Source organism: Rhinolophus sinicus, linkage group LG03 (assembly GCF_036562045.2).
Source record: "Rhinolophus sinicus isolate RSC01 linkage group LG03, ASM3656204v1, whole genome shotgun sequence".
Taxonomy (NCBI): Eukaryota; Metazoa; Chordata; class Mammalia; order Chiroptera; family Rhinolophidae; genus Rhinolophus; species Rhinolophus sinicus.
In genome coordinates, this window is record NC_133753.1 from 67,744,479 (window position 1) to 67,770,030 (window position 25,552).

A 25,552-nucleotide genomic window follows, 5' to 3' on the forward strand; every position below is an offset into this window, starting at 1 on the left:
CTAGTAACCCACATCAGAGCTGACACATGAAAAATGGTGAAATTACTGAAGGTAGTCCAGCCTGAATAAGGACTACCTTATTAGTTCAGGTACTTGCATCTCCCTAATTTTCATATTAATCATGTGTCCATCTTTCTCTGAAATAGGGCCATCATGCTTCATGTCAGAATTTAGCATGTAAGTAAAATTCATAGTGCTTCAAATCTCACTTGAAAATATTTGTGTGGAGAGAACAGAATGACTGATTTTATTATTACTAATAAAGTGATATTTCCTAAAATGTTCATTGCTAGCCTTGAAATAGTAAAATTAGTATAAAGACATTTATAAAATCAGTGATGACCACATATATAGTCCCTAACCCCAAATCAACAATAAGACAGTATTCTTGTTTAGGAGAGCTGCTGCACACTGTAATGTACCAATGTTATACATCTCTCATCAATTTTTACAGTTTCCACTGATTAGATATATATTGACTCATAAAGCATTACCATCACATCAGTTGTCACCAGATGCAAACATATGTCATTTAAGTATTAACTATCATATAAAAATGGCAGCTTGGTTGTTTAGAAGCCATAATCTGGTACCAGGCATTCCCAAATTTCTCTAATGCATTAGCAATCTCTCAGAGAGTATGGTTATCTAATCTGCAGGCAAAGGAAAGAAAAAAAATCTTTAAATAAATAACTATTTCTTTTCTTGGGTTAAATATTGCTACATATTCATGGTAAATAACAGGTTTATTCATGTAGAAAAAAATGTGTGAGTTAAAAATTTCCGTATTACTAGAAGATGGAAGTTGAGGTCAGCTAAATAAGCTAAGCTCATCAGAAATGTCCATTAACAATTCAAATGAATATAAACTGTTACTATATAAAATTTATGCCATCAATATCATCATCTATAAAAATGAGTACCACATTTGCATCACATTCTTTCTAGATGCTATATCTAGAATACTGTTAGCCCACTCTTCTTTTTCATAAAGGACAATCACTAAATTCCTAGTTATAGCTCAGATATCTCAAGTTGTTAATAGATTCAACTCACAACAAATAAGTGTGGAGACATTTAAAAACCACCTTGCTCTAGAAATAGAAACAAACAAACAAACAAAAGAATAAAATACATATTGTGCTAGGAGGAAGTGAGAAATGCATTCTGTATGTTAACTGTCCTAGCAGATGGTGTAGACATTGCCTTTGCCTGGACTATTAAAACTAGTAACTGATAAGTAATTGCTCATTTGCTGACTGCAGTGGTGTACAGCAGACAGAAGCTCTGAGAGAAGCCATCCTTCCTTGCTAATGTAACATGTAGAACTTGCTGCTACTGCAACACTTAATGCTCACAGTACCCAGTCATCTTTAATGCAAACACACATTTTCTGCCTTGCTTCTATGTTTTCCATTATAATGCAACACGAAAACAGTGTACATTTCATCCCATCCCTATGAGGTTTGCATAAGCAGTTCCAAGACAGACTAAATAGTGTATTGCTCTTATTACAGCGGATAAATATTTTAAAGTTTACGAATTAAATATTTTATTTTTTCAGCATGCTCTCTGCAACTATTCTGAACTTTTTACATCTACATTCACGGGAAATCTGTAGGGTTTCCTTTTTTCAAATGTAACACTATTATTTGTTTCCCCAAACAGAAGCAGATCAGAGTTAACAAATAAGTTCAATAAATCACTTTATACTTGGTGTTAGTAAGAACAATATGCTTCTTCATATAAAGAAAGAAGCTTTTCTACAAGGCATGTATCTTTTATTATAATAAAAGTTTGCTAACAAAAAATGAATCAAGTAAATGTTACATCTTTAAATACATAATTCCTCTCTTCCTTTTTATAATTTTGTAATAGGTAGTATAGATTTTCTTGGCATATGGCTCTTTACTTGACACAGGTATTTCTCACACTAAATTAAGACAACACACCTGAAGGAGAGCACGTCCTAGGCTGTTTGGTTGACATTTCCCATGAAATAAGAAACCAAGACGCTTTTATACATTTGCCTTAATAGAAGCACACTAATTATGTTAACTGATTTATTAATATATGAAGTTCTTTGTCCAATTATTAAAAGTACAAAGAGACTAGGGAGCAATTTAAATGTCTAACATACCTCAAAATCTTATTTTTTTTAAAGGTTAATTATAATTCTAAGCAAAGCCACTCTAGATAGGCCCCTTAGGTTTTATGCAGGTTTAAATAAAATAATAACAATAACATTACCTCATTGGCCAGCTCCAGGAGCACTGAGGCAGCTCCATTTTTCCCTACTCCATTCAGGTACCTAGACAAGACAAAGCCAAGTGGTAAAGCAGTGACAAGAAAAGGCCAGCGTAGACTTGTCAGCATCCCCTGTGTGTACACGTTTCTCCTGGGCAAATGCCATGCTCAACTCTAGTTAAAGTATGCTACTGTCAGAGAAAAGCACTGAAGGGAAAAGGATAATAAAACAACTTACCTTAAAACCACTGGCAACTAACAAAGTTAGGGACAGAAGAGATGAGCACGTCAGCCTCCCCCGTTTTTTCTTCCCAACATGTAAAGTGAACACAGAAGTAATTTCATAAAGAACTCTCCCTATCACCCTGGCTTTCCCTATATCACAATCATCTCATGGAAAGGAAATAATTTCACTCTCATGGTTTTTAAAAAAAGGATCCATGTACCCATATTCACCTTTTCTATTACTTTTGTTTCACAAGGTTGTTTGACACCTTGTTAAGAAAAAAATGGACCAGACCTGTACTTGGGTCAGTACACGTTTCATAGGAAATACAAGCTATCATCGCCTGGGCCCTTGATTTCTGTTATAACCTCCAGCTCTCCTTACTCCCTAATCCCACTAAGCAAACACACAAACAAACAAACGAATACCTCCCCTAAATCCATCCCAAACATGGAAGCCAAAGTGGTTTTTTTTTAAACAAAAATGTGAATGTACCTCCTTAAAATACTTCAAAGGCCCTACATTAAATTTCAAGATTAAATTGTAAGAAGTGTAACCACTTAACAACTCTTGTAAGGTTCTTCAAAATCTGGTTCCTACCTTCTCTACTTGGCCAGACTCATCTCTAGTCACTATTGCCCTCTCCAATCTTTCCCTGAAGAACTCATGTTTCTGCTTATGCGTCACCCTCTTCAATCCACCACCAACCAGGAGTAAGTGTCCCTCAGGTGCAATGAAGGAGCACCTTGTACATCTGTCCATCACTTAACATAGTATATTGTATCTGCCAGTTACTTATCCATGACAAATCCATCCCCCTCTAGAAGGTTGAAAACTCCATGAGGGTAGAGGAATTGTATTTAATTTATTATGCCTAGCACAGTTCTTGGCTTATAGTAGGTGATTATATTACACATAGCTATTTTTCATTAATAAATGATTATATATATATGTATTTCTTTTAAAATTAAATATTTTTAAAGTCCTATTGGCAAGAAAATAGCATTACATACGGACATTTTCTCTACAGTCTACTGTCAGAGTAAGTAAATTAAAAGTGTTTGTTTGATTGTAGAAATCAAAGTCAATATAGACAAGATCTTTCAAAAAACTGCCAGCAGCAGATACTAAATTATATTATTTCACAAGTATGCTTATAAAGATGTCTGATTTTCCTATAAATGAAGTGGAATAAAAGGAAATTATTCAAGGTGGGGAGGGTCTCAGGAGCATTATAACTTCAAAGTAATTCTAACAAGTCCATTTTCCATATATTCAGGTCTTTCATGAATAACTTGTTTGGAAATCTACCTGGGAAATAAGTGCTTTCAGAAGCAAGGAGAAATAAACAAAAAAACAACTCAAGTGTGGTTTAGATGAAGGTCCCTGGGAAATAGGTCAGCTAGGAACCTCATGTCAACTTAACAACATTTCCATTGCACTGACAGACCAGCTCAGGAATGACCAGGCAGTTCGATTCTGACCAATCAGTTCAGTCAAGTAAGACTAACTAATTGTGTGTTTGTAATCCTCCAAAATGCACATTCATTAAAGGTTCAGATTCTGGGTCAGAGTCATTAAGCCTATGCTGATATTAGGTTATCTTCATAACATTCTGATCAACATTCATTTATCCCATATTCTTGAGAGCTAACTATGTGTTGGGCCTTACTCCAGGATCTGAAGCCGCAGCAGGGAACAAAACGTCTGTGATTCCTGCTATCACAGAGATTATATTACAGTGGACAGACAGACCACGAAAAGACAGAAAAATAAATACATAATGATATACGGTATGATAAAACGTAAACTTAGACGGGTTGGTCAGGAAGCACATCTCTAAGGAAGTGATACTTGAGTAGAGACCTACAAAAAGGAAAGCAGCAGCCATGGGAGGAAGAGCTTTTCCAGCAATAAAACAGTACAAACAAATGTCAATGTGCCTGGGGTGTCAGGACCAGGAAAAGCTCTAATGTGACCAGAGCAGAGCTTGTGAGAGCTAACTGGAAAAAATGAAAGAGGGTAGCTGGACCCCAGACCATGGCCTGTGCTAGAAAACTGTTGTTGAGTCAAAATCACATGGCTTCATGTAAATATTGCATCAATCATTATCCTGGTAATGACCCACGGAACACTTTCATTAAGTTTAAAGAAACAAGAGATGGTCAAACAATAATAATAACCCACTATATCTATAAATTTGAAGGATGTCCATACTTAACACAGTGGAAATTCCTAATTATGAGCTTGATAAAGCTTTCCAGTTGGTCATGTAAAGAAAGCAAATCCCAGGATACTGACGAAACCCATCTGGGCTCTCTTAGCTCTGAAATGCAATCAGGACCAACCAAGGTCTACCGAGGAGCTTTCAGATGTTGAGAAGGGTAGACCTGCTTCTGAATGCATATATTACCCAATCTGTTTCCCAACTATATCCTATAGCATTTCAGAAGTGCTAGGGAAAGGAAATTAAGTTAAAATTAATTTGAAGTTGCATTTGTCCTTTCTGAGAACTTTGATCGTCCCCCATACCAACTGACAGATCAGGTTTATTCATATCTTTAGATATGCAATCAAAGGGGCATGCTAATTACAGAAAATATTAAGGACATAATCAGATATTCCTAACACTACCCTTCTCTGCAGCCTCAAAGCACCTGTGTAAACTTCCAGCACAGACTTTTCACATGGTTAAAATGGTTTGTTTCTCTCTGTAACTAGAGTGGAAGCTCCTTGGGGTAGGGCTACACAAATGAATGTTGAGCCTTCATCCACCAGATCCTTAGCAAAGTTCTGAATTACAAATGGGATACAAGGATGTGGTCCTGCACACTACGTTAGGGTGTCCTGGGATATCTTCCTAATGCCTATTTGCAAATAAAAACTACTTTGCACAGAAGATACATGTCACCCTCTAACTTTGCCACAGGAAGACGAATAAATGTGTATCTTGTGGGTGAAACCATCCTTAAAAGATATTTATAGAAAGTCCATTTCAGTGTGAAAGATAACATTAGCATCTAAAATTAAAATAATAAGTAGCAATTTTAAATATAAGGCAAAGCTATTAGATCTTTAAAATTTCCCTAATAATTATAGTGATGAAATTTCAAAAACCTGCCAATTGAATGAAATTTAATCTGAATCGCTAAAGCTAATAAAGCTGGCCCGCAGACAGTGTGTGTTGGGAGAAGGGAGGAGATGGGAGACAATATTTCTAAACATTGATGGAGATGTGCAAATCTGACCCATTTGTGAGTGTGCTTATGTGTGTGCACACATGCCCATGTGCACCCATTTAGATGGACTTAAATAAATTTTACCATGTATGGTTCCTATCTGGTAATAAAAATGCCATTAGTACAGGGAAAAGACCAGAAAGATATTTTCAAAATGAACACTTAGGCTGTATCTATACATGCAAAACATTAAGAATGAAAGAAATTTCCTCTGGTTCAAAAGCTTGAGAAAACATTTTTCTACTGATATTTGGATACTGTGAAGTTTCAGTTAACCATGACAGAATTGCATTCTGGATTATATGATTTTAAATACAGACTTCAAATTCTGAATTGAGATCATCTCAATGCTATTAACAAGGCAGAGACTCAGGAATTCTCTGGTATTGCTAGTAGGAAACCATTACAACCTTTCTAGGCAGTAATTGGCAACATATACTAAAATCTTTAAATGCTTATTGTTTATACCAGTAATTATAGATATAGAAATATTAAGGAACTAATCCAAAATGCAAAGACATGCATCAAAATGTTTATCATAGTATTATTTATAATATCAGAACACTGGAAACACATATGTTCAACAGATGAATAATTCAGTAAATTGTACTTTCATATGATGATAGCAATGCAATCAATGTTTACAAAAAAGCTTTTACAAAATATTATGTCATATACATTTTTCCAAGTATAAAGTGCGGGATTTGTAACTGCATATATATAATAGTATAGCCTCATCTATATATTATACAAATGGATTGACAAAAGACTACAATGAAAAATATTCCACAGTTATCTCTGGGTACCACAGTAACAGGCAATCATTTATTCCTTTTTTTATATACAGAGGATGCCAAAAAATGTATACACATTTTAAGAAAAGAAAAAACTGTATTAAAATCATAATACTCAATATATACTGATAACAAATGATGAATACAAGTCATGTGTATACATTTTTTTTGGCACCCCCGGTACATACACCATCACAAATGTGCTTAATTTTTACAATAGGTGAGTATTCATTTTATGAAAGGGAAAAATAAAGAAATTTCCAACTGGTAAAATATGTTCTGATATAATACAATTTGCCTTTATTCTAATTAGGTGGAAAACAAAAATCTTTTAAGGCCAATTCACCTTAGAGAATACAGGGACATTCAACTGCATGTTTAGAGCAAGATGCCCGTGAGGTCAATCCATCTGAAATGTTACAACACAGCTGGGCTCCAAGCACAAAGTGCAGGACGGAAAGTCAGCCAGCAGCATGGTAAAGTAAGAAACTAGTCAGACTGCTCTCCTACTAGTCTGTCCATTACAACCAAACTTCACGTTTTTGTTCTAGGTGTCGTGACTCCTTGAAATAACTCACATCTAAGTAAATGTAAAGAGATACAAATATATTTCTGTATTCTCATTATTACCCACTAAACTCTTAATCACTGAGTAACCATACAAAAAGAAAACACAGACAATGGTTTGGTGGTTGCCAGAGGGTAAGGGGGGTGGGGGGTGGGGGGTGGGAGATGAGGGTAAGGGGGATCGAATATATGGTGATGGAAGGAGAACTGACTCTGGGTGATGAACACACAATGGGATTTATAGATGATGTAATACAGAATTGTACACCTGAAATCTATGTAATTTTACTAACAATTGTCACCTCAATAAATTTAATAAAAAAAAAATAAATAAATAAATAAATAAATAAATAAATAAATAAATAAAAAAAAAAGAAAAGATTTTTATTTCTGGCCTAAACAAAGTATGCTTGTAATTAGATATACTTCTTAATGCAACTAAGGTTTTAAAAAGCATCACGTAGAGATCTTGGAAATAATCTATTGAAACGGCTTTTTTACAATGAGAAAAATGATTACCAGAGGGCAGCCCCATGGCCTGATAGTGGATCTAGAAATTTCTAAGAAATGCTCTATTTTCCTTAGGTTAACAAGGCTTGAAAATCTGGACATAGAACCACACTTTTACATGATGGCCTAAGACTCTAATTTTTACAAACAAGAATGTATTTTTTGACATGTAAACAACTTTTCAGTCTTTTTCTGGAGGGTCTGAAAGCCAAAGCAGTTGTTGGTTTCACAGCACTCCATGGGCCATTCTTATTTTGTACGTAAGGTTTAGGTTATTACTTTAACTTAAATGATGATTTCACTATGGAGATTATGACTTTTGAATAAATCAATTCAAACTTTACAAAGATTTGTTTAGAAAGAAATTCTCTAAGACACAAAAGTGTGTGTGTGTGTGTCTGTGTGTATACGAATATGTATAGGTGTGCGCACTTACCTTTAACAGCTAGTACTACTAAAAACTGCACATATATCTACTATCATGCACAGCACACTGCATAATTTTTTTAAAAATCTAACTTCAATAATTTCTCTTTTCAATAAACACTTCTCAATTCTTAAAAAAATGACTTTACAGAAGCATGACACCAATATTTTATCTGTAATTTTTTTTCTTTTTAATTAAAGTTTATTGGGGTGACAATTGTTAGTAAAGTTACATAGATTTCAGGTGTACAATTCTGTATTACATCATCCATCATCTATATGTCACATTGTGTGTTCACCACCCAGAGTTAGTTCTCTTTCCATCACCATATATTTGATCCCCTTTACCCTCATCTATATAGTAATTTCATTCATAAAATTTTCATGCACAAAAATCATTCATCTAAAATTAGTGGTGTCACTCTCACCACAGAAAGGTTGATGTGTCAATCTTAAGTGTAATAATTTAAGAGCATATTTCAAACAGTTTTCCTTACCAATATGTCCTTGAAATATTTAAGAAACCAACCAATAATTTCTGAAACAAACCATTACCATTTACCATTATAAATTATTCAGTCATATGATAAAGCCAGTAAGATTTCCAGAGTTTTTATAAAAGAACTATTTAAAATATTCAGTTTGTTCCAGAACAGAGTTTGAAAAACTATTTATAATAAATTAGGCTAAAATTAAAATATCCCGTGGACACTATAGTGTTGATTTAATGCCCCCAATTTTCTTTTTTAAAATACAAGACCTCTTTTAAAATATGACAGATGTGCATTTTGATGTATCTCCATATGTCCTTACTTGATATATGTCTTATTTTTCCTAAAATGGTGAACCCAGTATCTATGATGTAAAATAACAACTGCACCAAAATTCAATTATATTTTCAATATATTTTTGAACTTGAGGATCTAAATAAGAAATACACGAAAATTAGTTTGAAAACTTCACACATACATGTGGATATATGTATGTATGAACACATATACCTATACAAATCACACACAATAAGCTCCCAGTTGAGATTGCATAATATTTTAACGATTTTCTGTATAGTATGTATATATACACTTAATCAAGACAGCCTCACCATATTCTTTAGATCCGCAAAACAAAGCATTTGAGAAATCATTCAAAAATATATTTGAAATCTTAAATAACAGACTTAAAACAGAATCCTTTGGAATGTTACATAGAAAATTAATTTAGTAATCTAATTTATTCATAATTATTATTACAATTAATAGGTACTATGATACCCTCTAGTGGGGCAGGCAAGTCATACCTCTGGTAATAACTTTCAATCGCTTCTGACGTATGATGTTTGGCATGTGTTCTTTTAATATGTTTCTGAAACAAAACAAAAAAGATCTTTATGTTGTGTCACAGATGAGGTTCACGAACAAAAATCAAATTTCTCCATCCCAACATCTAGCATATAGGTCAAACTAAATAACACATTGGGAATTTTGGTGGCAGTAGGTCTTTTTTCCTTCTATTCTATGAATCTATGCATTTTAATCTTCATTGCTTGGCTGGGATGACTTTAGACTGTACCACAAGGTACAGTATGTATGTAAAAGCCAAGAGGGTCATAGTAATTGAATCTAAATAAGTTTGCTTGGGGTTGCAGAGGGCAAAAAAAAACCTTGTTCCCTCTTTCAACCTTTATATTAATTTTCCCTCAATTCAATTCCATATAAGTCCTCTGTACTCTAGTTTTACAATCCAATTGCCATTTTTAACCAGGACGAACATTGCTTAAAAACAACTTATTTGAAAACTACAAAAAGTAATTCCATAGAGACTTGCCACTTGACTGACACCTGTCATCTCATGATAAATGACTCCATTTTCTGCCTCTCTTGCCTTCTGCCACTCCAGCAATGGTCATTTATCATCATCTCTGTCAGCAATGGAAAGCGGCACTGACAGTGCAAGTCAGCAAACATTTAGCACATGGAACCACGCAACACAGGGAAATTATTATTGTCAGAATAATAATGGTTTAGCATAATTTATTACAGGTCCACCAAATAAGCAAAGGCTAGATGTTATTAGACAGATGGATGGGTAGGCTTGGCAGGCCTCCACTGAGACGCAGGCGGTGCTTGATGTGGAAAGGAGAACATCCTCCAACCCAATCAGAGAGCTGGCAGTTCAATTACAAAGAAATAAAGGGACATTCATCATTCAATTAGGCACCTGTCAACCCTCACAAAGGAGAAAACTTCTAACCTGGTACTCCTGGGAGAAGATGCTCAGCAGAGTGGCCTGCGATTGACTGGAACAAATAAAAGAAGGACAAAGTTAATTACTGGAGTGCACGGCAAAGAAACAAAAGAGAAAGGAGCTTCAAAGGTAGGCCTGCTGCCCTGTAATCTAACAGAACATGAAAACAAGTGTGGAAAAGTTGTTCCAGATGAACACCTCAAACAAAGGCTTCCTGCTGCTAGGTCAAGGAGAGAGAAAAAGGGAAAGGGAAAAATGTGGATGGTCGCAAAGCCAACTATCCTATCTTTTGGACTTTTTTTTTTTTAACTTTAGAATGATTGTTAATTGTATCGGTAGCATGCAAATGGGACCATGTGTTAAAAGGGACCAAAAGAAGGCAAGGTTTATTTCCATTAATAAATGAGAGAGCTAAATCCCATAAACAGTAGGAAACATGCAGTTCATTCATTGCAAACATTCTGAAATTTATTTTGTTAGCAGACAGGTATTTTCTTCTGTAGCTATTTCAGATTCAGGGGAAAAAACTTTGGCCTTCACTAAAAGCAGCATAGAGAGCACTGGAACATTCCCACTGAAACTAGTGTGCTTGGAGAATAGAAGCTTTGACAGCAGGATGCTGCGGTCCTTGGAGGACGTCATTCCCGAAGACTGCCATAAGCCTTCTTCATCTAAGACACCACGCAACGTCAAACACCTGGCAATGAAGCAACCTGGAAAACATTCTTCCCAAGTGCGAATTTTCCTCTCACAATTGTTAACATTGAAAAATGGAACAGAATTTTGTTTTTCTCAAAAAAAGCAATCAATACCTTACTGCTACTCTTTCTGATTGCTCTCTGCAGATATATCTAGAACTTATCATTCTTGAAAACAATTATCTCTAATATATTTTCCCACTGAATTCTATCTGAACAAATTATAAGTGTTAATACTTCAACTTTTATAGTACACCAAAGCACTGTGAATAATTATTATTTTTTCTATTCAACAATGACATCTCAAGTTCACAGGTAACATGGGGAATGTGAAATAAAAACAATGACACCATATTTCTTTATTTACTGTCTCAGTGTTGTGATTTTCTGCCTTCCATCACAGATCTAGCTTCTAAACCCTTTCTACTCTTACCAGATTACAAGAGTAGATTTAAAAAATACCATAAATGTTTATTAAGGAAAACGTAATTACCAAAGGATGGTTTCAATCACTCAAAGGTACTGAGACATTATTGAATACAATTACAAACTCATTATAGTCCTTATTTTTTAAAAAATTATCCTTTAAAAATGGAAACCACCTTTGAAGGAGCTAATTTCATATATATAAAATCTTCCCATTATGCTGGGCTTGCCTGAGTTTCACATGCAAATCACATACACTAGTAGGGCTGCTGACAAGAATCTTCAAAAAAGAAATTACAAAATTAAGCCTTAATCTTTATAAACCACTGAAAAAATCATTACGTTAGATATTTTTGTGCAAAAAATGGAGCCCTCTTCATTGTACAGCAAAATATGTCAACAAAATATGTCATGGTACACAAAATGTCAGTCTCAGTGTGTCAAAAAATATGATGGAAATAAATGTGCTTACAATGAATGTGCTTACAATGCACAAGTTGGGGACCAATGACTAATGATGAGGAAACTATACTGAGTGAAAGAAACGTGTAATTGTAGATACCCAGAATGGTTAAGACTAAAGAACAGTTGGAGAAGTGAGTCCTGGAATAAACAGTTCAAAGTGAGAAGCTGGTCAGGAGTTGAGAGTACTGAATAAACTAAAGATGAAATAATGTCTTCATCCAGGGAAATGTCTTTAAACTGCTTAGAATTCAATTCAGTTAAAACCGTGGACACAGCCTATGGAGCAACTCATTTTCTCAGTGGCCTAGAGGATTAGAAAGAAGAAGATTCCAGCTTACATTGGCTTGACCTAAAAAGAGAAAATGACTTACTTAACATGGTAACAACGGAAAGACAGACCTTGGAGCAAAATGCTTTGTGCTTGGATGACTAGACAAAGCTGTAGAGAACTAAATGACCCCTTCTGGGTAGTTTGCCAGCCTATACTCTGGTCCTGTATAAGCTAAGCTTATGAAAGAAAACTCTAAGTCTCACACCATAAAGAGCAGGAAGGTAATTTCAGTGCAACCAAAAAACATTGACTCCAGTGTATATCATTTGTTACTTTTTCCCAGCGTGTTAACTCTGAGAAGGTCTCTTTTGAATACCACAGTCAAGCAGTATTCACTAAATATCTACAAGTCTGAAGGTCATGGGTAGGGACAACTGTACCACCAAAATAAAAATTTAAATGAGGTGAACATGAATTTACTTAAAGGAAACTGGCAACATATACATACCCACAAAAAAACAAAAATTGGAACAGTGTCAAGTATTCACATTTAGATATATTTTTTTAGGGATTTGGTGAAGTAGATCATACCCTGAATCCTCCCATATTTCAGGTAGGACTGCATTGGCTTTGGAACATACATGTGTCAGTCAGCATATAAATTTACATATTCAAAAATAGTCCCATAATTTGCACAAATGCCCAAGGTTTATTATTCAAACCTCTTTAAAAATCAGTTTCATATTTTTTTTCCCATGCTACCCTCCTAAATTAAGTTCATCTGCCACCTGAGAAAAGAAGAGCATGTGGGTGCATCCCTACAATGGCCATGTAAAACCTTGCCCGAGTCGTGTGACAAATGGCTACGTGGAGCAGCAGTAGCAGTCATGTTGCAGCAAACTGGGACAGGAGCACGAGGGCAAAGCCTGCCTACACACTGAGGACAGCGGGACAGGAAAGAGCGCAGGTCCTGGAGGACACTGCTGAACTGCTCAAGAGATCATGAATTGAACACATGATTTTTCTTTTAACCCTCAAAAGCAAACAAAAAACAAAAAACTGTCCAGGTTCCCATGTGCCCTGAAAACAAGGAGACACGATGGAGGGAGAGCTCAGAGACAGGGTGCTCCATCACGATGGTGCGTGTATGGGATGTAATACATGAAAGGGGTTGTTCATTTTTATTTTTAGACTTTCGAATTCTCTTCTTAGTTGGCAGCTACATACTCTATTTGGCTTCCTTAAAATGGTTCCTCTGCATGTCACTGTGTCAATAAATGGGTGTTCCTAGAGATCATAAATTGGTCTGTGTGTATGATTGTTCCACACAGTTTTAAACATTGATGAGGTACTCTGTACCTTCATTTTATATTGCATTCAAGACTCTTCAAATGCCAAAGTACACAGGCAACAAACCAGTTTTCCACACAATGTTTAATTCAACATGTCCCAGACCCATCCAGTTAAGATACTTAGTAACCTGGAGGATATTAGAGAAAATGAACATCAGAGGGTTAGATGGGTGCAACACACTCTCAAGGCCAACCTCAGCAGACTTGTTGCAACATTCATATGAAGGGGAAGGCCTCCTGTTTCCAGGTGGAGACTGAAAACAAGTAGGCTTGGAGACCTCACAATTACAAGGGACAAACATCCTCTTTAAATCTGTGAAAGAATACAATGGAATGCTGGCTCTATGTGGTTAATGATTCAGAGTACTGGTCAAAGGAAGGTTTCCTGTGAAAGCTTACCTTTCCTCATCCTCCTCCCCCATCCTCCTCTCACACACACCTAAATGCAAATTTGAAACGTAAAGCCTTTTCTTCCTCCTCAAAATCAAAATGGAATTCAATGAAAGAGCAAGACTTGGTACAACAAAACCACTAACTTTACATTTTTTTTCAAGAACAGACAATGCAAAATGGAAAGAATCTGGAGAGAAATTACTGATACTCTGTAAAATTACTGTGGAGAAAAGAAAGGAAAAAAATTTTAAACTAAATTCAAGAAAAATTTATCCATCACACCTCCTCCCTATTTCTTCTAATTTCCAACTTCATATGAAGAATGCAGACTACATTTTATGCCTAATCATAGCAAATATCCCACAAATGACAGCTTAATAGTAACCAACTATCAAAAAAAAGTCTTTTTTTAATTAAAATTTATTGGGGTGACAATGGTGAGTAAAATTACATAGGTTTCAAGTGTGCAATTCTGTATTACATCATCTATATATCACATTGTGTGTTCACCACACAGAGTCAGTTCTCCTGCCATCATCATATATTTGGGGGGACAGGGGGTGGTAGATAAGGATACACAGGGTCAAAAAACAATCTTAAAAGATATATTTATATATAGGAAAAAAGTGGTTATGTCCCAGGCACTTAATTAATTTTGCTGATAAACATAAGTCACACCCAAAACAGCTCTATGACAAGAGCCAAAATGTATATGAACACCTGCTTTGTGCTAGACACTATACAGAGCACTTTATTTTACCCTCAACCACCCTCTGAAGTAGGCACTATTATTGTCCTTATGTTCAAGGTGGAGAAATGAAGGAAGAAAAGTTAAGTAATATCCACAATTAAAGAACTGGGTAAGCAGTAGAGCTGGAAATCAAAATCCATATTCAATTCCAAAACCCAAAGTCTTCACCCCAGTGCTAATTTGCTTTTCTTCCAGGTCCCAGAAATCAGTATTGCACGTCATGTGTGCTAATACCCCTGCTTAAGCATTTATATGATGTTACATTTCACTCCAAACAACTGTGAAAGGTGAATATTGGTTAGTTTTTCCTAGAAAATTGAAGCCACAGGAAGTCAAGCATTTTGCTCAAATTCCATGGTCTTAAACAATATTTCTCCTTTAAAAAAATTACAGTTTTCCTTTACTTAACTACATAAAAATGCTGTTGTGTGTGTTGGAAGATAAAGGAACTATTGACTACAGGGAATAGTCAAGGATTAAAAAATTTGTTGGGTAATTTCCATTATTCTCCCTGCAGCTACGGCATTTTTGTTAACAGCCATACCACTGCCTGAAGTGTCTCTATGTGATTGCAAGTGTCTTTTGCTCAAATGCTACCTACTGCATATAAGCAGCTTTAAATCCTCTGAAGAACACACGTATAAACTCAATCAATCTTTGCTGTAGAGGACAACATCCTCTATAGGTGTTAATTTCATTATATAATATTCAATGAAGAGTTTCCTGTTATAAAAATAGTACATATTCGGTGTGCAATTCAGAGGTGTCCACTGTTAGCATTCTGGTGTATATCCTCCTTGTGCTTTTACTCTGTGTCGGGTGCATGTGTGTTGTGTATGTATGTCTATATACAAACAAAAATTTTTAAATTGCAAGTATGTTACACATATTTTTTTGTAACATGTTTTCAGTACATAAAATACTGACATGTATCCGTGTCATTACAGAGTACTCTTTTAAAATGATTTTTATGGTGAATAAGACACATTTTTAAAATATGGAAAAAATGTATAGCGCAATGAATTAATATATTAAAAAACAACACAATGTACCCAGTTAGGTCAACAAATAGAACACTGCTGGCACCCCAAGACACTCTCTCTGATCACCATCCCTGCCCTCTGAAAAATAAATCTGATCTTCGTGTTAATTGCTTTCTTGCTTTTCTTTACAGTTTTATCAACCCAAATATATACCCCTAAATTCTATATTTAGCTTTGCCTCTTTGTAAACTTTAAATTAATGGAACCACAAAGCCCGTACTCTTTTGTATCTGGCTTCTTTTATTCAACAATAGGTGTATGAGAGTTACCCATGTTAATTTAAGTGCAGTTAATTTATTTCATTGAATTGCTATGTAGTATATTCTATTGTATAAGTATATGCCACATTTATGTATCCCATCATTGATGAACTTGAACTGTTTCCAGTCTTTTGTTACTGAGCACAATGTTGCTGTGAACATTCCTGTATGTGTCTCTTGGTGCACATGTGGACACATTTCTGATAGGTATAAATGTAGAAGTGGAATTCTGGGTTATCTGACATGCAAATCTAGCTTCAGTAAACACTGTCAAACAATTTTTCAAGTGTTTGTAACAATTTTAAATTCCTGCCAACACTAAAGGAGCGTTCTCATTGCTGTACATCTTCATCACATTGCAGAAGTTTTAATTTTGATGAAATACAATGTATTAATAAATTTTATTATTGATACTTTTTGTGTGTCTTTTCTAAGAAATCTTTGCTTACCATCATAAAGATATTTTCATGTTTTCTTTTAGAAGCTTAAGAGTGTTAGCTTTAACATTGACAGTTATGATCTCTGGTGAATTAATTTTGTGTACTTTGTCACAGTTTGTTTTTGTTATTTTCATAGATATCCAATTCACCACACATCATTTTCCCATGGAATTATGCTGGTGCCTTGGAGGAAACCAAATATTTGAGGGTCTATTTTGGGACTTTCTAGTCTGTTCCACTGATTTACATGTTTTGTCTTTGCACATATACCACAATGTTTTGATTACTATAGCTAAACAATGTACACTTAATGTACTGTATTTTGCTGTGTATAATGTGCTCCTGTGCATAATATGCCTCCATGTTTTTGGCCCAAACGTTCAGGGGAAAATTTTTCATTTTAACTTAATTCAAATTTTTATTTGTTTACATTAGGTACTTGTTTTTTGTATTACAAAGGAATTTTAGCATATTTTTTCACACATTATGGTACAAAAATTTTATGTAACATATAATTGCAAAACACAAAAATAGTTACAAGGTATAAGAAATTTTATTTACCAGTAACAAATTTTATGATATTTACGCATCATAGAAGGTCAAGAACTCTCTGTCGTTGCAAGTTCGTTGCAAATTCAACAAAACCAATTATCGTATTCCAGGGTACTATTTTGCATACGGATATCATTATTGATTTCTGGAGTTATACTTTTAACTCAGAAGCATAAATAAAAGGATTAAAAACATTTATATAGATACAGAATTAGAACTACCCATTGATAATGCACATTCTTATTTTTTCCTCACAAATTTGGGCAAAAGAGTGCACATTATGCACAGCAAAATACGGTTAAGTAGTGATATATTTGGGTTTCAACCTATCATCTTACTAAATGCTAACTGTCTTACCCATTATACATTCCTTTTCTCTCCTTTCTTTTCTTCTTCTCAGTTGATTTAATACTTACTCTTTATTATTTTCCCTCTTCAACATTGCTATTGTTTTATACGGTCTCTATTCATTCTGATATACCCACGTATGTACCATTTCATTGCCTTTCATTCTGTCCTTCTCTATTCTTCCATCTGGAATACTTCTCTTAATAATTCCATCAGTGCAAATGTGTTGATGATGGCATGTGTTGGTTCTTTTCAATGATAATGTATCTTATTTCTCTCCCTGGTTTTAAGATTTCTTTTTCAATCTTTACTTTTTAGAGTTCTAACTCGTGGTATTTAGTAAACTTCCCTTAGAATTTGCTGGACTTCTTAAATACGTGACTAGATATTTTTCATCATTTTGGGAATATTCTCAACCATTATTTCTTCAAACATTGATTTAGCACTCTCTGTCCTCCTCCTGAGACTCAAAATAAGTCTTATGTTAGCCCTCCCTACTGTATCCTTTATTTTTTACTTTCTTCATATGTTCCACCTTTTTGTTATTCTGTGTTCTATTCTGGGTATTTTTTTCTGATATATCTTCCCATTCACTAATTATCTCTTCAATAATGTCTAATTTGCTGTAAAATACATCAAGTTAAATCCGTCTAATTTCAATTACTATATTTTTCACTTATAGATTTTCTATTTGATTCTTTTTCAAATAAATTCCCTGCAGAATTTCAATCTTCTTTTTTTAACATCTTGAATACACTACAATTATAAACATTCTTCTTAGCACTTCCAATAACTGGAATCCCTTTGAGTCCATTTCTACAGTTTTACTGGCTCTCGTTCATGTTCTCATGTCTCCTTCTGTGACTGCGTATCTCTTACTATGTGTCCTATTACTTGAAAAACTGATTTACAAACACTAAGGCTAAAAATGATATTATCATCTCTAGAGAGGATTCTGATTTTATTCTGGGGGCACCAGGCATCTAGGATCACTTCGGTCCAATTTAACCATTAATTTTGTCAGCCCATGAGGTAAACTTGAAGCTGAAATACAGTCATGTAGAGCCGTTTTACTTGCAGTTCATATTTATTCTTCAGGTACTCGTATAACCCTTTAGGGTCTCAATTCAAAGCTTGGTACATTTACAAGAGCTCCCCCTTTGATGGACCCTGATCTCTAATCCTTGTCCTCTGGCCTTACAAAGCTGTCAAATGTTCTGCTAAGGGCTTGACTAGCTTACATCGGATGAAAAGATAGAATTCAATGTTTAAAAAGTTGGTCTCTCAAGCTTCATTTTCAGAAATTAAAAAATGCATTCCTAACAAACTCATAAAGAGAAAATCATGACGGAAGTAACAAGAATACGTAAAATTGGACAATGACAGTGGTACACATAAACAGCTGTGGGAAATATATTGCATTATATGGACATTAGGAAAAAGAGAAAGGAATTAATTTTATTGTATAAGGTTCTAGCAAACTAGAAAAACCCTCATTTGTAGATGAGACGGCTTTCTAATAGGAAAAACAAAAGAATCTACAAACTATAAAAACTAGTAAGAAATCTCAGAAATGTAATTGGACATAAGAGTAATATAAAAATAAATAGACTTCTTATAAGTTAGTAATATTCAATTAGAAAGTGAAATATAAATAATAGATCTCATTCACAATAAAAACCATAAAGGACTTACAAATAAATATATTTAACAAAAATATGTAAAACCTTTGAATAAAGTTATAAAACACTATTGAAGAGCATAAATAGTTCCTGACTAAGTGGAGGGGTAAGACATTTTCACACAAAAAAACTATCATGGTTGGAAATTTAGTATAGATAAAATTGTCAATTCTCTATGCATCAATCTTTAATGATAACAAAAATCCAACCAAATTCACAACACAGTACTATGGAAGGAAATGACAAATTTATCTTAAAATCCATTAAGAAGAATACATGGTCATGGATAGTCAATAAATTCTGAAAAGCAGAAACAAAGTAGGGAACTTACACTACCATGTATCAACATGGATAAATATTAAAAATATAGTATTGACCAAAAAAAAGCATGTTATAGAATTATATCCACATTTGATACCACTATGTAAAGCATAAGTACAGCAAAATATAACTACCTGTTTTGTTCATGAATATACATGGGTATATTAAAAAAAAAAAGCAAGGCTGATAAGCACTACACTCAAGACTCAAGACACTCAAGACATGGATACCTCAGGTGAAGGAGAAAAGGAATCAGGGAAAAGTACATTCAAATAAAAATAAATAAAAATCTTAGGGGAAAGGGGAAAGGTGTTGTAGAATGGTGTCAGAATAATTCATTTCTTCAAAAGTTAAAAAAACCATCAGAAGGAAATATTAACAGAGGTGGATTCAAAGAGTACACTATAGTATTCTCTATTCTTTTCTATGTGTGTGCTATATTTCATAATACAATTAAGTAAGCAGAAGACAGAAAAACATCAAAGAGGAGTGAAATTTATCTTAAAGATTCTTTTCTGTCCTAAGTCCTGCCCTATTATAAATGTTCTCATTTAACTAGAGTCTTAAGTACCTACACTTCTTTCCTTTCTTATTAAATTTATGTATTAACTTTTTAGAACAAGCCGTACAAAAATCAGATAAAGAATAAGAAGCCTGGGTGACAGACACTTAATTTTGCTTGCAAGACCAGATGTCTTCAACACAATATGTAACAAACACATTTGTAAGAAATGTTCACCAATTCTTTCTTCATACAATTTCTTTTGATTTATTCCTTTATTTAGTAAGTCAGTTTTAACTACATTGTAAGAAATCTTTAAATTAAGTTTGTAGTAATTTTATTATGATTGCCGAAAAGAGAGAGCAAGAAAAAGGTAACAGATAACGATAGCCTGATAACAATAGCCTGTATGTGAAGATATTTATAATCTTTCCCTTGTTGGTTAAAATTCAACTTTCTTCCAACTCTGCATAGACTAGTAGCTAGTATATCTTCCATCATTTCCTCCCTATGGCTATTTCTCATTTATTTCCTAGCACGCTTCTGTCTTCCTAAGCCAAAGCCTGCCTACCTTTCAAACTATTGTCCATCACTGTTTCTCTTCATTACCAAATGTCTTTGTCCAGGAGGTCTTTGGTTCCATAAATCCTATTCAGCCTCCACCTCACTGCAGTCTCACTTCTGCCCACGTTTCTTAACTGAAAGAAAAGTCACAGAGACTTCCTCACTACCAAACCCCAAAGACAGACTTCTAATCTTAGCTGACCTCACTGCAATATTCTGCATCTTTGACTACTCTCCTTTGCTTAAAAATCATTCTTCCTATGAATTCCAGGGTACTATTTTCTAATCTCACCTCCTATTCTGCTAACCACTTGTTTCTCTCTCTCTCAATGGCTGCTTACTTCTTTCCTGGGGTTTCCCAGGCAGGTGTCCTCAATCCCCTTCTCTTTTCACCGTACATGCTCATGTGGGTGACAGCACACTGTTATGCTTCCAACAACTACTTGCAAAACTCCCAAACACACACACACACACACACACACACACACACACACACACACACTTTTTTTTCCCAGCCTCTAACTCTACTCAGAATCGCAGTCTTAATAACTTCTTTTTTTTTTAATTTTTAAATTTATTGGGGTGACAATTGTTAGTAAAATTACAGATTTTAGGTGTACAATTCTGTATTACATCATCTATAAATCCCATTGTGTGTTCATCACCCAGAGTCCGTTCTCCTTCCATCACCATGTATTTGATCCCCCTTACCCTCTTCTTATAAGACATTTCATCTAATTGGCCACAAGGATTTTAAAATCAAATTTACCACCCCCTTCCTTTCCCACCAATGTTTCATATCCAAACTTCCTTAAATCAATCATTTCCATAAACATAGCTGCCTGAGCTAGGAATCTCTAGAGCATTCTTGATTCTTCCCTCTCTCTCACATCTGAAACATCTAATAAGTCGTTACCAAATCTCGTTGATTCTACCATCAAAAGTTTTTTTTTCACATTTGTCCCTAGTCTCCTATACCACTAAATAGTTTCCTGATTCAGTTCCCTTGCTTCCTATCTCTATACCCTTTAATCCAATCTCCAATTTACCAACAAGCTTTTAAAATACACATCTGATTATGTTACCCTCTTGGTTTGCAAATCCCAGGAGGTGTCTATTACCCATAGAGTAAAGTTCAAACTCATTAGCAAAGCACTTGGGGCTTTTCTCCAACTAGCTTTTGGATCCCTTCTTTTTAGCCTCCCACAACTCTTTTCCCACTTTCAATCCCCCAAGCAGTTTATACTTTAATCTTACACATCTCTATAAATTACTGTGGTCTTTCTGGAGTCTAGACTGTTCTTCGACTCTCCTTATGCTACTTGGAGAACTGTTACTTTTTAGAGTAATAATTGGACTCAGGATATTATAACATGCTATTACTATTAAATCAAGTTATTTTAGAAAGGAATATTTCAAGAGAAGAGATATTATAGGAGTTTTAGACTAAGTCCAACTTTCTCATTTTAAAAATGACAAAAGTAACGATCATAGAGGTGGAATGATTTGCCCAAGCTTCACAAAGCATTATTTTATACCAGGTACAGGTAAATCAAGTAAAAAATAAGTTGTGTTACAAGTGAGACTTACTGGAATAATACTTTGTTAGGTCATCTTAACAGGTGGGAATATCGCATAGTTCAATGCACTTTCATTGTTGCAGTAATGTATATATGACCAATGTGTACAAATTAAATCACAAATACAAATAAAAAAGTAAAATATACTAGAACATCAATTATATAACCAGTAGACCCCCCCATTTCCACAAGTTCCCAATTCATACCACCAAAAGGTACAATGAATGGGATCAAAATTTTGATTTTCCCCCCTTTATGATACTTCTTTTTTCTCTATTATAAATGCAAAATTTTAAATATGGTGTCACAATATGGAAAGGGATTATTTTTCCAGGTAATGTGTCATTTCCCTGATTTAGAATCATTTTTCAGTTTTCTCTTATAAATTTGCAATGGGCATCTTTATGTATTCCACAATTATTTTTTAAACAACAGGAAGCATCAAAAGTTAAAGGGGCACCAGTAGGAACTATTATCTTTATTCTTGATGTGCTTAAAATCCAATTAGATAAATCACTTAATATTTCAAAGTCTCAGTTTTACCATCTGTACATAGTTTCATGACTTTAGAATCCATTTTCATCTTAAAAGTTCTATGATTTTTATCAGGTCCACAACTCTAAGGCTTAGATTAAATTTCTCTCTGCTTAGAGCCCTAAAACTTTTAAGTATAGCTTATCAGAAAACTGTGCCATGGTCGTAATAATAGTGACTTGTAATCCTGTTGACACTGGACATTTCTGCGTGGGCCTAACAGAGAGGTCTATTCTAGGTTAACAACTAAAGGGATTGAATTGTTTATTAAGACTTCTAGATATTTAAAGTAATCAGACCACAGGGTGAGAACATGGAGGAAAATAATTAACTCCTTTCATTCACCATTGATTGTAAGATTCCACTTTCCCCAATAGAAGGTAAATAATCACCTCTTGGTATTAGACACACCATAACTATTTCAATGATGAAATCCTAGTCTTCCCCAAATTACCTTACTTTTTACTACAAGGCTGAACACAGATATTTAATAAAAGAATCACCACATATTTACCTGAATAGTTGATTTTAAAAATAGTTGATTTTAAAACTACATACATACACACAAATATACACACATATAAATACACACACACACATATATATACACATATGTATGTTGTATATATATATGTATATGTGTATATCTATATATATCTATCTATCTATATATGTATGTATGTATATATATACATACATATACCGGGGGTGCCAAAAAAATGTATACAAGTGAACACTGGTCAATGTTGCTTAAGCAGTACTTTGCCGTAATTAGAAGTGTCTGGACGCTGAAGGTAACCACTTTGTGCATCTCTGGTAACTGCAGCAGTCAAACGTGACTTGTATTCATTCAGCTTTTGTTACAACTTTAATACAGTTTTTTCCTTTCTTAAAATGTATATACATTTGTTTTGGCATCCTCTGTGTGTGTATATATATATCTATATCTATATATATACATATATCTATCTATCTATCTATCTATCTATCTATCTATCTATCTATCTATATATTCAACCTCACAATTCTTCACTATTGCAAAAGAGTTTTTAAGAGAAGGTCTCTGGCTTGAACTAGGTAATCCTAGGAAGAGAGACAAGAGGATTGTGAGGACCTATAAAGGTCCCTCACCTCGTTGCAGCAACTTCAAACGGAATGATTTGTTTGGCTCTCCAGATTTTCAGCATAGTGGCCAATGCTGAGGAAAACAGAGGTAATCCTTATTCTTAAATGAGTTTTGTTTTAGAAGGGCACTTATCAAAAGGGTTAAAAATACAAAATGAGACATAAGAGAATAATGTTTATCAATTTTTATTGAGAAAATTACTTCTCTAACAAACAATGCTCAGCATAAGTTAGTAAGCAAACTATGATATTATTGCCATTAATGGGATAATTTTTTACCACTAGTCAATAATCATTATCTTTCTACTCCATTGTGTCATTTACTTTTTCTTCTGCAAAAGCCTTAGACCTAAAATAGCACCAAATGACACTGTTCATTTTTCCTCAGTAATATTCAGAGCTAAAAATATTACCCATTCTGATCCACCTCAGATAATTTTCTTAAAGTAACAGCTATCAAACCCAAATAAGTTAATTTTAGTTTCTCAAGCCTTTATCTTAAAAATAAAAAATTTACTAAACATCCTACTTAGTTAAACACTATAGTTTTCTAAGATGCTGTAACAAATTACAATGTATTTCAAAAAGGGGCCTTTAAGAGGTAATTAGGGTTAGATTAGTTCATGAAGGTAGAGCCCTCAGGATGGGATTTGTAGCTTTATGAGAAAAGGAAAGGAGATCATGCTGAGTGCATGCACCAAGGAGAGGCCAAGTGAGGACATGGGGAGAAGGTGGCCATCTGCAAGCCAGGAAGAGAGTCCTTTCCAGGACCTGACCATGCTAGCATCCTGATCTCAAACTTCCACTCTCCAGAACTGTGAGAAAATAAATGTCTGGTTTAAGCCATCCAGTCTATGGCATTTTGTTATGGCAACCCAAAATGAATTAGACACTGAGAGTCCTTTCATAATAGGCCACACTTAGAGAGCGAGTATTAATCAGTCCTCCAATATTCCCACCTAGATAGATAATTCTCCAAGTTTTAGGGCTGGGTCAGGCTCTCTCTTGAGGTGTTTTCTAACTGAGTCTCTTTCTTGGGACACAGATTCTAAAAACTTCCACAGAAAACCAAATCTGTGCCTGTATCAGCTTACCTATTACATATCCCGAGTTTTATGAAGCATTCTGATTTTACTCTATGGTGTCCATTTGTTTTTGTCTTCCGAATTTCAAATATTTTCTGGTTACGTTTATACAAAAAGTGCCCAGAATGGACCTCTTTCCTCAGGGAATTCCTCAGTTTATGAAATCCTGCTAGAATACTAAGTCATTCAGCCAACTCCACATCTTCATACATGAATAACCGAATAGTTAGAGGTTAATTTATTTCTGCAACCGTAATCCTGCTTCTCTATGGCTAATAATTTTTTTCAACCTTTCGCAGTAAAAGTTTAGAATATTGTTTTAAACAATATTCTTAATGTTTTAAACACAAACATTTCCTTATTATTTTTCTGTACAAAAAAAATATGTTCTGCCTTCCTAATCTTTCTTAATTTAATAAGTCATAGAGAACTTATTAAAAAAAAGCACTAAAAATGACTGGCCAGATTTACTTTATAATTGTTATAATTTGTAAAAATCAAACTATCATTTCTACTGCTTTCTTCCCAAATAAATTTTCAGTTACATTAACACAATGATATAAATAATCTCATACTCTTTTCATGTCTTTTATCCCCTACTTCCAAATCCCAACTGCCAAACTTATGCTTTTCATTTGAGAATTTAACACGAATATGCAGGAATTGGCATAAAAGTAACTTCCTGAATACTTCGTGCTTTAACATAGCCTCAGTGGTGTTTTAATGAGGTCAAACTATTTGAAGCTTCAGATACTATATTTTCCCTACTACATTAGTTTGGAAAAACTGTAGATTTTTAATCTTCTCTAAAAACATCATCGTCATCATCGTGTGAACTATAATTATTGTACAACCACTCCACTTTAATAATAAATGTTAAGAATATTAAAACAACAAATGGAATGCC

The 25,552-nt window shown here is 34.3% G+C and overlaps 1 protein-coding gene across 2 annotated transcripts in view; it reads right to left on the bottom strand.

The window, feature by feature from the left end:
• The window catches only part of CDIN1 (CDAN1 interacting nuclease 1), a 214,555-nt gene that overhangs the window by 146,942 nt on the left and 42,061 nt on the right, over positions 1 to 25,552 (bottom strand). For both annotated transcript variants that reach the window (XM_019725527.2, XM_074327928.1), the window contains exons 2-4: positions 10,260 to 10,305; positions 9,307 to 9,371; positions 2,251 to 2,311 (exon numbers count right to left, since the gene is read on the bottom strand). In XM_019725527.2, coding sequence (XP_019581086.1) covers positions 2,251 to 2,311; positions 9,307 to 9,371; positions 10,260 to 10,305 — 172 coding nt within the window. The remainder of the gene's footprint in view (positions 1 to 2,250; positions 2,312 to 9,306; positions 9,372 to 10,259; positions 10,306 to 25,552) is intronic.